The 13143-nt window shown below is 42.3% G+C and overlaps 1 protein-coding gene across 37 annotated transcripts in view; it reads right to left on the bottom strand.

Moving 5' to 3' along the window:
• MLIP (muscular LMNA interacting protein) overlaps positions 1–13143 on the bottom strand; it is a 177235-nt gene that overhangs the window by 109083 nt on the left and 55009 nt on the right. For 34 of the 37 annotated variants that reach the window (XR_010599470.1, XR_010599472.1, XR_010599471.1 and 31 more), the window contains 2 exons: positions 8503–8661; positions 5437–5823 (listed from right to left, as the gene is read on the bottom strand). The exons of 1 other annotated variant lie outside the window; for it this stretch is intronic. Coding sequence is in view for 31 of the 36 variants with exons in the window: in XM_065587831.1 (XP_065443903.1) it covers positions 5437–5823; positions 8503–8661 (546 nt within the window). In the remaining 5 variants the exon portion in view is untranslated. The remainder of the gene's footprint in view (positions 1–5436; positions 5824–8502; positions 8662–13143) is intronic. 2 more of the 37 variants (XM_065587816.1, XM_065587823.1) reach the window with 2 other exon arrangements.

Here is a 13143-nt window from a genome sequence, read left to right as displayed (position 1 = left end):
GCTGCCAACCAACACATAAGGATTGCAAGGAAGAGCAGAGTCTGTGGAGGAACCATAGTACGAGAGAATACAAGTACCTGCAGGGAAATGGAATTTGCTCAGGACGCTAGGGCTAAGACCCTATTGCTTACAGCAGGGGTTCTCAACCTTTTTCTTTCTGAGCCCTCTTCCCCCCCCCCCCCCAACCATGCTATAAAAATTCCACAGCCCAGCTGTGCTACAACTCTTTTAATGCATATAAAAGCCAGGGCTAGCATTGGGGGGCTGGGGGAGTGTCGCAAGCAGGGAAATTACTTGAGGTCCCATGCCACAGGGGGCCCCATTAAGCTAAGTTGCTCAGGCTTTGGCTTCACCCCCAGGTGGCAGGGCTTGGGCCCCCAGGCTTTAGCACCGCACCTCCCGGCTTTGGCTTTCTGCCCTGGACCCCAGCAAGTCTAACACCAGCCCTGCTTGCAAACCCCCTGAAACCTGCTTGCGGCCCTGGACCCCTGGTGGAGAACTGCTGTCTTACAGAAAGTATATTTGGACATTTAAAGATTAGGAGCCTGATTCCCATTTCTTTATAGCCTCTTTTCACCACTGGCCTGAAAGTGGGGGTAGATGTAATTTGCTCCCACTTCAGTGCCTCTCTACAGTGCCAGAGCTGTAGAAAGTGCCTTTGTATAAACAAGAATTAGATGCTAGAAGTGGTTAGGTCCTAATTTTTAATGTCTCATGCTAAAGCCAGCACCTCCTGCAGCACTGTGCTATCACCAGGATAAGGAATTAGTTCAGTGGCAGTTTAGAGGGAAGAATGTCACCTGGCATTCTGTTTGCTTCTTACTATTTTTATCTATTGAGCAATGGACTTGGCAGTTTACAAACATAAAACAGTATGTCCCCTACTTCAAGGGTCTTACAGTCTAGCTGAAGCAACACTGAACTCTTTGATGGGCACCTTGTTTTTTAGGTTTCTCATAATTATGTTTATAACTGAGTTTTAAATACACACACCTACACATATATATGGTATATACATGTATATATATATATATATATATATATATATATATACATACACATACATCTTTAAAGAAAGATTGCACCAGACAAACTATGACCTTGCAAAACTATTGGCGAGACTAACAAACCTGAAATCCAATGCCATAATAAGAATTAGTCTTTTATTTTAGGTGTTTGTTTCTGTGAGGTGCGTATACAGTGTGGGGCATGTAAGAGGTATGTAAACAGACTATTTCTTCTACTACTTCTGCTTATGATCAGTAAGGACAAGAAACACTGGGCTGGATTCATCAAAAGGTTAATACGTTTTTAAAGTTTTAATGGATAGCTTTCCTATTAGCTATTTCATGGAATCTCCGATCATAATAGGGTCAGAAAAAGAACATCTGGGACATCCTGCTTTATAACCTAGGATTTCCATGTAGGTAACCCAAAGAAACACAGAGATCTGATATTGAAACTCTTACATTTCCTTTAAAAACTGAGTGTTCTTGTAAATTTCATTGTGTCTGTGAAGTGGGAGCCAATATGAAAAGCAGACTCTCAAAGATACATGAGAGCAGAATCCAGAATGCTGATAAACTACAGATTATTGTAGTTTATTTTGTCTAATAAGGGCTAGATTACAGCCTAAAGCGAGAGCCTATACAAAGAGTGGGTGCACCATTCACTTCACTGGCAGATGCAGAAGGAGTTGGAGAGAACCTATACCCTCCAGTCACAAGGTGTCTGGGTTTGCATAGGGGCACAAGGGGGAAAATGAGGGAATGTCCTCTCCATGCCCTCCTACACAACTACAAAGGATGGGCCACCCTGCGGCCTTATGTGCATCTGCCATCATTTATCAGCTGAATCTAAACTCACATCTGCCATGTTTTAACATGGAACATTATTTGTTTGCTCCTCCCTATTCACTAAACATTTAATCTGTTAGTAATTCATTAACACATGAGTTGATCTAGTGGCTTCTTGCTTCTGGGGCAACTGGTGCTCCATTATGCCATGAGGGTGGAGCATGAGCATTATGGAAGAGAAAAGGGAGAGAACTGGCTGCTTTATGATCACTGCCTGCTACATGATTCCCGGCTACTTCAACTAACACTGCTGCCTTACAAGAAGTGAGGGGAGCAGAAGAAGTGATAACTAATAAGTTAGTAAATTTGAAATACTGAGCGGCTTTTGATACTTTGAATATGACATTAATTTTTTTGCAGCAACGGTCAAGCAAGTTAAGCCTCCAAGGGTGGTTGGAACATCTATTTACTTCAGTGTTAGTCATTGTTCTCCTTCCCCCGCCAACAGGAAATGAAGAGGTTAATGATTCTTTTAAACAAATGTTGTAGTATATGTACAATCACCAAAGTTGACCATGATGTTGATTTTGTAACCAAGATCCTTTTACAATGTAGACTCCTATGTAAGAGACGCCTCTGTGAATAATACCGGTAAATTTACTAGCAGATAAGTAATATCACCTTGTCCGATCAGTCCTCCCAAAGACAGTGCTGATCACAGCGCATCGTTCATGTTGTTAGCCAGTCCTTCAGCCACCCACTGGCCAGGCTGTCAGTGGCACCAGACACCCGATCGGCATAGCACACTGCAGCCCAGAACCCTTGAGCTCAAGTGATCGGCCAGCCTTAGCCTCCCAAGTAGCTGGGATTACAGGCACATGCCACCACACCCGGTATAAGTAATGTAGCCATTTTAAATTTTCATAATTTCCTTTTGTTTTAGGGTTGACCACTACACTAAATACTAAACTACTAAGAGTAAGAGCGTTACCATAGAAATATTGAGAAGGGCTCAGTAGAGATGGACTTTGAACACCAGAAAAAAGCAGCTTAGTCAAAATGTATTCTATTTTTCACATACAGGGTAACAGATATTATTTAGAAAATAAAGAAGATGGGACGAGTACATAAAGTTGTTGATCTGTCAGCCATGTGTCTTTAGAACAATGACCTAGGAAGGTATACTCTTGAGGCATACGTATCAGGCATAATACACATTTACCCCATATAAACTTAGTTATAGGATTAATACAGTTGAACAGACTTTATTTGAATTCTTCCAAATTCTTCCTTCTGCATAGAAGGCCAGAGGTTACATTTTTTTTCATGCACTGCCAATCAAGTTTTCTATTGCTTGTCAGACCATCAAAAACTCATTAAGAAAATATGGCATGTATATTACTCTCTGTTTCCCTTATAAAAACTTTGCCATATATTTGATAGCAGCTATTGGAGAAAATTCCTAACTAACCCTTCCATGATCTGTGTGGACTCAAAGTACCACAATTGAATTTTCATTTTCTAGATCTTTCATTTCTTGTAAGCTGCTTCATCAAGGACCAAATCTTTTGTTTCTTACTCAGGCAAAACTTCCTGTCACCAGGGTTTCTATCCCAGGGCACCCCCTAGGCCCTAGACCAGGCCCCAGCACTCACCCAGGCCTCTGCTCTGCAGTGTCCTGGTGTTCCTGTATGCCAGTCCACGAGGCTGTGTCCTCAGACTGAGCCCCAGATAGTCCACCCTCCTGGTGGTTGTCAACAAACCCACACCAACAAGTCATCCCACAGATGTGGTAAAGCTCTCATCCAGAATGCTTCTGCAAAGCTGTGGGCCAAACGAAGGTCACCAGTAATATAAAACAATAGTCACATCCCTGGTGGATCCACAACAGATCTGTGCTTCCTTCCTTCTTTCAGAGAGGGGTCTCCAGGCAGTGCTCAGCTGAGGACTTCTTGCTTTTAGCCAGTCTTTGCTCCAGGACCTGAGGACTGGAGACCTGCTCTCCTGACTGATGTGCCACCAGCTGAGCTGGGCTTCTCCCCTTTAAGCTCCTCTCTCCAATACTGACATCTCTCACAGATGTGGTGGGGGCAGACCTGCCTAAGCCCACATTAGCTCCTGAGCCCTGTGCTGCCCAGTGTGGGGTTTGTATATCCCATCATACTTCCATTGACTTCACTGGGACTGAGCACATCCAAATGAATAATTCCTCGTGTTAGGAGGTCATATCCTAAGGTCCTTTCTTGTTCAGTTTTACTCAGTCACAAACTCACATGAGAACATTGAGATCACTGGGAACTTTAATAAAAACTGAATAAGGAAATCAGGAGTTGAGCCTTGGACATCAAGAATTATTCATTTTGTTAGACAGAGAAAGCAACAGGTCTTATTTTCTCTTTAAAAACACTGAAGGACTGGATTTTCGAACTAGCATAGTTCTATTGAAGTGAAGGGATTTATATCAATTTACACCAATTGAGGATCTGGCCAATTATGTTCAAAAAGAAGAAAATTATTTCCCCATCTACAATTCCCTGGAGACTATCTGTGCTCCTTCCAGAAACATCAGAAGTCAAGTTTCTGAATGTAGTCACAATTTATTTACCCTCTGGTTTAAATTCATCCATTTCCAAATAAAATAAACTCTGAGCACCATTTGTTAATATTTTCTTTAGAGTCCTAAATTTTGCCTGATATAAAATCATGTGCCATGTATAGGATAACAGAGGGTGTGTCTTCACAGCACAGATAGCTTGAATTATAACTCCAGGGTTACCCTTAACTCGACTCCCATCCACACAAAACAATCTGTAGCTTGAGTTAAGTGGTGCTTTGAACTCAAACTCCCTGGCCAGTTGGGGTGGGGAGGGGAGCGGGAGGAGGGTGTGTTGCAGCTCAAGTTACAGCAACTGATCATCAACTAATCCAGTCTAATCATTCTGCTAAAGCAGTCACTCTCTGCTGCTAATCCAATCACTATTTGTAACTGCAAGTGTGATTTTGAAGTGGGCTCACTCTCACTTGAGTTAGTTAAGTGCAGTGACTCAAGTGTACTAACTGTTGCAGCGAAGATAAGCCCACAGAATGGGCCTTGCACCTTGAGTTGTCATTTACACCCATGAAAAGACAATGAAAAATGACACTAAAATAGAACAGAAGCATTTTACACCCTCTTTTCACAGACGTAAATGACTGCATAAGGTTCAAAGAAGGGAAAATTCACAAACCAGATCCTCAGCGGTAAATCAGCTTAGCTCCAAGATCCATTGATTTCAATGGAGCTATGCCAGTTTTCACAAGCTGAGAATCTAGCCCTACACTTTTAGATTGTGTTATGACGAGTAGATCAGAGAGGCAAGAAGAAAAAGATTAACAGATCTGCACCAGCTACTCACCTCCACCCCTCCTAACAGCTCCCTTTATACATCCTCTCTGTTGTGAGACACATACCCACTTTTAGCTAGAAATGTAGAACTATTGACCGTGGCAAAAGAGAGAAGTTACTAATAATCCACAAAAAGCAGCCAGTAATCGACATCCATCCTGAGCTGAATTGGATGACCACATCCCAAAAGAGATGGCAAGTAAAAGTTGACATGCACATCCCCACCCACACAGGAGAGTTAAAATAATAACATACCTGGTGTTGTTTTGGGGAACGGGTAGCACTGTGAGACAGCACAGCACATTGTGTCTCAGGAACATTCAGGTCACCATGAGGTTTGCTTGACTCACCACCAGAAGAAATGTGGGAGGTAGCCAATAACTGGCATCTTGCATGCCCAGTGCCATGACCTACAGAAGGCTGTTGAACATTGTTTCTGGAAATGGTCTCTTCATCTCCTTCATCAGAGTCCGTAATAAAGACAAACTCAGCCTTGAAAAGGTCACTCTCTTGCATTTCTCCTTTGCTCGTCTTACACCCTTTTGGCCGGAAAATCTTTTGGCTGGTGCCTGCGTGATAGGTGGATTCACTGTCTTGCCTGATTCCACTTTTTAAGGTCAGGTCATCAGAGACTACAGTAGACTGCAAAACACATTAAAATAAATTCTAATTTAGCTTGCAACACTAGCTGGCACTATGCTACCAATCTCCCAGAAGATAAGCCAAGATCTCAGGCTCCAGCCTAGGCTGGGTGTGTCCGAGAGACAGAAGTTGGCTGTTCTATTGTTCCACTAGCATGCTTTCCCACTCCCAGCACCTTCTCTCCCACCAACACACTGGCCCATACATTAAGTCTGTTATAATGGGAGACACTTGTCGCCTTTCTAGCTACATAACACTGAAATGGGAGACTCAAGTCAAAACGATAGATTGGATTTGATGTTGGGAATAACATTGCAATTGGGAGGGAAGTCAAGCAGAATGAGCTGTGAGGCCAGCCTAAAGCACACATGATGGGGATGGAATTCTGACTGTGGGATCCACAAGAGCAGACAATACTGCTCACAACTATCTGACAGAGAAATCTGGGGCAAAACCCATACATAGCAACAAAGGAACAAAGGACATGAAGCCAGTGCATTCTTTGGAAAGAGGAAACAAAGAATCTGAGGTCAAGGCACTTTATTGTACATTTAAGGGTAAGCATTTTAGCACAAAGCACAATTGTTCTTTTTACAGCAGATAATATTCTGTTTTTTCAGTTTCTAGTATTTAACCCGGCAAGTGCAGCAGTAGTGTTATCCTTTGCATATGTCTTATGCATTGCTGAGTCACCCAATATTTGAAACTATTGATGTATTTTGTTTCCCTAGAAGAAGGGATCAGGCAGAGGAATAGATGTATGAAATAAATAACCAATAGGGCTTACATATGCATGCTCTGCAAGGGGCATGCTACAGAATTAGATTCCCATTGGTTGCAATGGGAGTTACAGGGAAATAAGTTCTTTCGAAAATCAGACCACTTGTTTAGATATCTAAATATGAGCTCGGGTGACTTGGCATGCTCAGTTTGGAAAGGAAAATATGAAGGTCCTAATGCTGCTCAGCATACGTGAGTGCTGCCTGTATTAGAGCATATTGAAATGTGATGGATGGACACCGAACTCAGGGAAACCTGATTCTGCATACTGAGAGCACTGCTAGTCAGGGGTGCTGAAACAGGGGGGTGGGGGCTGGAGAGGTCATGGGGCCATAGTCCCATCACTTTTAAAAGTGGGAGCCTCAGGGGAAGAGGCAGAGCAAGGACCTTGGGAGAAAGGGGTGGAGCAAGGTCAGGGCCATGGGTGAACAATTGAGATGATGGTGGGGCCGCGGGAGAAGGGGCGGAGCATGTATGGGGGCATGGTTCGGGTGCCAGTGCCCCACACACATACTTCTAGGGAGTTTCTGGCACTCCTGCTGCTAGTAGCAGCTACACAGTCAAAGGAAGGAGCAAGTAACTAAGTGACTACACCTCTACCCCGATATAACGTGACCCAATATAACACGAATTCGGATACAACGTGGTAAAGCAGCGCTCCAGGGGGGCGGGGCTGCGCACTCTGGCCGATCAAAGCAAGTTCGATATAACGCAGTTTCACCTATAACGCGGTAAGATTTTTTGGCTCCCAAGGACAGCGTTATATAGGGGTAGAGGTGTATTTGCAACATGAGGATTACATTTAAACTCAACCTCCTCAGACATGCTCCTTCTCTGCCCACATTCAACCGTTTTTTTAATGCTGTGCCCTGGGGAGAGGATGTTCAAAGTGCTTGAGCCTTCCATACTTGCCCCATGTGTAGCTTATGTTTACTTAAACTGGAGTGCCACCAAATTGCATTCCCAGCTACGTAGCATACAAGGACTTGAAGGGCCAAGACCAAAAGGAGTGTGGAAATTAATCAGAATATCATATTTATGCTTTCAAATAACACAAGAATAAATGAAAAGCAAAGGAAATATTTCCCTATACAGCGTAATGTGAGCCTAGGGAATTCACTAGCATGGGAAATCACTGAAGCAAATGGTTTAGCAGCATTTTTTTAAATTATTTATATATGATCAAGAGGAACATTTATAGTTATACTAGCTAAATTCAAAAGTTACACAGGATATTGGTCTGCAGGAGATAAGATGATCACCAGCTGAAGTCAGTAAGACATGTCCTCTATGCTGTTCAGCAGTTGCACTTCAAAGACTGTCCCAGTTAGCAAAGGATACCTGCTTCCTGTGGTACTCCCCATTTCAAGTGTAGAGCACCCATCTCAAACTCATAGGAAGTTTCAAAACAGAAGAAACATAAATTTTACTGCAGTATTTTTGCAGAATTAGAATAATTATGGGAACTGGCATCTTCATATGGAGCATCCAATGGTGGCCATTGCTGAAATCAGGATTCTGTGACTTACTATTGGTGTATTCCACTATGATAATTCAAATGTACCTATTCATGTCCCCTTTCCACCCTCATCACATCATCATGATATATCATTACATAATTGGCAGAACACATTATGGAGATGGGGAGTGGTTTACTTCAGGTATAAACTCTGCCAAAGGCAAAATACCTTATTAGGCAGACCATCAGTCTGCTCCATTATAGCAACTCCCATGTGTCTATGTATATTGCATGGCTGCTTCTCTGATGGTGCTGGAATTTACAATCAAACTCCAACAGGGAAAAGGTTAAGGAGGAACATAAGCTAGTTCAGTGATGGTCAGGAAGACTTTACCATACCTTTCAAGTAAATGTAAAACTATGTCAATATAAAATCCTACCCTATTTATAATTTCTTGACTGCTTTCATTGTTTGGCTCCTCTGAAGTTCTGACCAGGAGTTTACAGACATCTACAACCTGAAAGTGAGTTGGAAGTCGTCCGATAGATGGAACAAATGTGAAGGTCAAAGGTCTGGTTCCGGATTCTTCAGAGGGGACCTACAAGATACATAATGAATGCAGCTTTTAATCTTGATGAAGATTATTTTTACCAAAGAAGAAAGAGTCTGTTTAATTCTTATGAATGATCCAATATACATCCTCATGCCTTATGCTTATTACACTAGCTTTACTGATGGATGGGTTTTGTGTCCTAGCAATACATGTATTTTCTAATCAAATCTGAAAAATTATTTTCATAAATGATAAAATTTTGTCCTGGCTCACACCTAGGCCACCATATTGAATCGGTACAGTTGCATTGTGGGTATCTCAGCGGTGAGTTTGGCCCACAGTTTGATGTTCCATAATTCTCCTGCATTAGCACTCCACTAGTCTGCATGTGCCACTATGTAACTCCACTGCGTTCAGCAGATTTACACCAGCCTGAACACAGGCTATGGCCCAAAAGCCTTTTACTTATGAATGGACCATAAATTGAAACAGTTGTTTTAGGAACAAGAGACCTTTAACTGTAGCAAACGACGTAGGAATAGAGCTGGCAGCTTAATGGAACCACAATCATTTATCACGGCTTTCTCTTAAAACAATTACATCCTAACTAAAATCAACGCACCCAAGTGGTTTACCTGTGAAAATAATTTGAGAAATAGAAGAAAACCCAAACTTGCTTCATTGTTTTTGCCACACCACTAGTATGTGCAAATGACACACTTTCTAGAGTAAAAGTTGGCATGGAGCCAGTGCCAACCATGGATGAGTTCGGGGATGAATTCTGCCTCCAGGAGAGTCCCAGGCAAATAGAGGTTACAGTATACTTCCTCCCTCACCTCCACATCAGGGCCATCCAGTCCCAGAGGCCAATTGTCTAGGTATATGGGAAGGTGTCAGGGTAAGCCATGGCCCCACCGCCTTCTCATCCTTTCCTGCCCATTTGGGGTACCACAAAAAGTCTGGGAAGGAAGAGTGCAGGCTGGGGTCAAGAGGGTGGGGCTGTACAATTTTCAGCACATAATGGGAATTCCACCTAAAAGACAGCACAAGACTTTCCACAGTCCCCTCCAATCAGTGAAATCCCCCTTCATAGGAGGTCCTGGGAGGCAAGTGCTGGCAGAAGAAGCCCTTGTAATGAAGCTGGAATAAAGCTGTCTTGCCAGCAGAGATTGGTGAGAGGAGCTGCAAACAGCCCCTCTAGTGTGGAGCCTCAACAGGACCTCATAGCAGATCTGGGGACAACTATGGATCAGATTCCATTGATTCTTCCATGGGTAAAGGGTGCAAGCCCATCCCCCTGATGGAAGAATATGGAAGGAATTCATGGAAGTTATCTCTAAAATCTGACTTCAGGATTGTAGCAGTTAATCTAATTTTCAGACAAAGTAATACGAGACTAAACTGAATTGAATTATGCTGTAGCATAATAGCAGCAATCTATGAGTTTTTTCCCCTGTGGTTTTCTCATTTACAACGAAACAGAAATTTGAGCAACATGCTACTTGTTATACTCCTTTGTAATTTGCATCTGTAAGCAAGTAGCAATTTTAGGACATAGAGACGAAAAACACTAATATAACTCAAAGCAAGACTAGCCTTGTAGCTGCCAGGATGTTAAAAATGATAAACAAAGATTTTCAGCTAAAACAATTTAGGTAGATGTTGATTTCATTATCTGACAACTGCCTCCTATATGACCTACACAAAGCAATCAGATTATTTACACAGCCATAGCCCACTGGAGTTTGTTTTGCAGTTTACGATAAGAGCCTTATTCTCCAAGACACAGTCAAGAACAATTTTATATTTCATCAGATCTAATGAGCAATGTTTTAAGATCTTCATAAAGTAAAAGCACTGAACACATGGCAGTCACCTCAATGCTTATGAACAATATGACCTCACAAATTGAACTGGGCCCTTTTGTTCACAGACTCAGGTGAATGTGCTATACATTCTAGAATTACTCATTGCTTCCAGATGCAGGATACAAAGGGATGGGGGAAAGAGAGAGCCTGAGCCCCTGCCTCAGCGAGCAGGGCTGACTGGCAATGCATGGAAGAACAAGGCACATGACCTGCAGGCTCCTGCAGGGGGGAGTGAATGCTAGATACTCCTTTTCATGGGGAACTTTGGGTGGTATTTTGCTTCAAGCAGCCACAATGCTTCTTTCAGGGTGCCCTGCAACAAGGCAGCTCTGCGTTTCCCCAGTGGGGGGGCCTGTGTTTCAATCTGGCCCTTGGTCTTTATGAATCAGAGAAGCAATTATCAGCTAGGCAGCTTGGCAATTAGTTTGCACGCAATAGAATACTTAGTTCTTGCTCCTGCAAACAGGGACACTTGCAAACTATCCTGTTGATTTTGGGACTACTCATGTTGTCATGAATATACAGCTAAGGGTAGCATAAAATCCCTCCTTAACCTGTAAAGGGTTAAGAAGCTCAAATAACCTGGTTGGCACCTGACCAAAAGGACCAATAAGGGGAGAAGATACTTTCAGATCTGTGGGGGAAGGTTTTTGCTTTGTGTTCTGTGTTGTTGTTCTCTCTGAGACAAAGAGAGAGATCAAACAAGTAATCCAGCTCCTTCTGAAATGATACATCTAATATTACAGAAATAGTAAGTAATAGCAAGGAAATGTGTTAGATTATCTTTTGTTTTAGCTTGTGAATTTTCCCTAGGTTAAGAGGGAGGTTTATTCCTGCTTTTTTTTTTTTTTTTTTTTTTTTTTTTTTTTTTTGTAACTTTAAAGTTTTGCCTAGAGGGAATCCTCTGTGTTTTGAATCTTTTTGTTACCCTGTAAAGTTATCTTCCATCCTGATTTTACAGAGGTGATTCTTTTATCTTTTTTTTTTTTAAATAAACTTCTTTTAAGAACCTGATTGTTTTTCAGTGTCCTAAAGACCCAGGGGTCACTTTGTGTGCTCACTTTGTAACCAATTGGTTAGGATATTATTCTCAAGCCTCCCCAGGAAAGCAGGTGTAGGGGTTTGGGGGGATATTTTGGGGGAGGTAGGGCTCCAAGTGGCCCTCCCTGAATGTTTGTTTAAATCACTTGATGATGGCAGCGATACCAAGGGCAAGGAAGGAATTTGTGCCTTGGGGAAGTTTTTAACCTACACTGGTAGAAATAAGCTTAGGGGGTCTTTCATGCGGGTCCCCACATCTGTACCCCAGCATTCAGAGTGGGGAGGGAACCCTGTCACATGTGCATAAAGTTAAGCATGCGCATATTTGTTTTCAGGATCCGGTGACTAGAATGCAGTCTGGTCTGTAATCTCCATTCCAAAGACCACTGGTATTTTCAGAACGAGCACTATCATGCATGCAGATTGCATTTCCTTAGCTCTTCTTTGTTCCACAATCTCCATGAATAACATTTCAAGGAGTGAAAGGATAAATGTGTAAAATGATTTATAGAAACTTACAGAAAGACTGTTATCACCAGGGACTTTCCTGAGCAAATATTTATGATGGTATTTGCGATCACCTTCAGTCAAGCTGGGACATCAATCACATTAGCTAGCTGTTGAGTGAGCTTTGTAAAGCTGACACCATCCATCACAGTCTTTAGAGCACCTGGCTCTTCACTGCAAACTGCTGCAGGCAGCCTTTCAAAACCTCTTTTAAAACACACATGAATTTTTTTATGGATCTGTGATTGTTCTTTACCCTTCCACCACTAGTTAAGAAATGAAGGTACTGCAGCACCTTGCTACCTGACACAGTTGCTAATGCAGTTGTTTGACACTTGGGCTTGGTCTACACTAAACCCCCAAATCGAACTAAGGTACGCAACTTCAGCTACGTGAATAACGTAGCTGAAGTCGACGTACCTTAGTTCGAACTTACCGCGGTCCAGACCCGGCAGGCAGGCTCCCCCGTCGACTCCGCGTACTCCTCGCGGCGAGCAGGATTACCGGAGTCGACGGGGAGCACCTCTGAGTTCAATTTATCGCGTCCAGACTAGACGCGATAAATCGAACCCAGAAGTTCGATTGCCTGCCGCCGAACCAGCGCGTAAGTATAGACAAGCCCTTGATATCAGATATATTGTATGATCAGACATGGAGGTAACATTAATATTTAATAGGGGTTATTAGTTAGTTTTCAAACTAATAATTGTTAAAGGCTCAACGAAGCAGAGAGAGAATACCAAGTACACAAAGAGCCAACATTTATAGAATTTTTTTTTTAATTAAAAAACATTTTGTACAACTAAGCTCACAATCATTTATGTGCATACTTCCAAAGTGGAAATGCAAGCAAGAAGTAGGAATATAAGGACTAGTGCATTATACTATGCCATCCTTCTGATATTGAATATAGCCCAGCTCAAATTCCCTGGGCCTGATTTGCCACTGGTATACCACCAGTATATCTTCATTGTTTTGGTGCAAAACTGGACTAAAACACTGGTGAAGGCCTGTTTAACTTAAATACATGATGGAATTAACCATCACAATTAATAGAAAGATAAAATTTTATTTGAAAAATTAAATTTAAGAGGTTTGTGCAAGATGTTTG

Source organism: Chrysemys picta, chromosome 3 (genome assembly GCF_011386835.1).
Source record: "Chrysemys picta bellii isolate R12L10 chromosome 3, ASM1138683v2, whole genome shotgun sequence".
Lineage (NCBI taxonomy): Eukaryota > Metazoa > Chordata > Testudines > Emydidae > Chrysemys > Chrysemys picta.
Note: the sequence above shows the minus strand (reverse complement) of the source record. Positions and strands in the feature narration are given on the sequence as shown.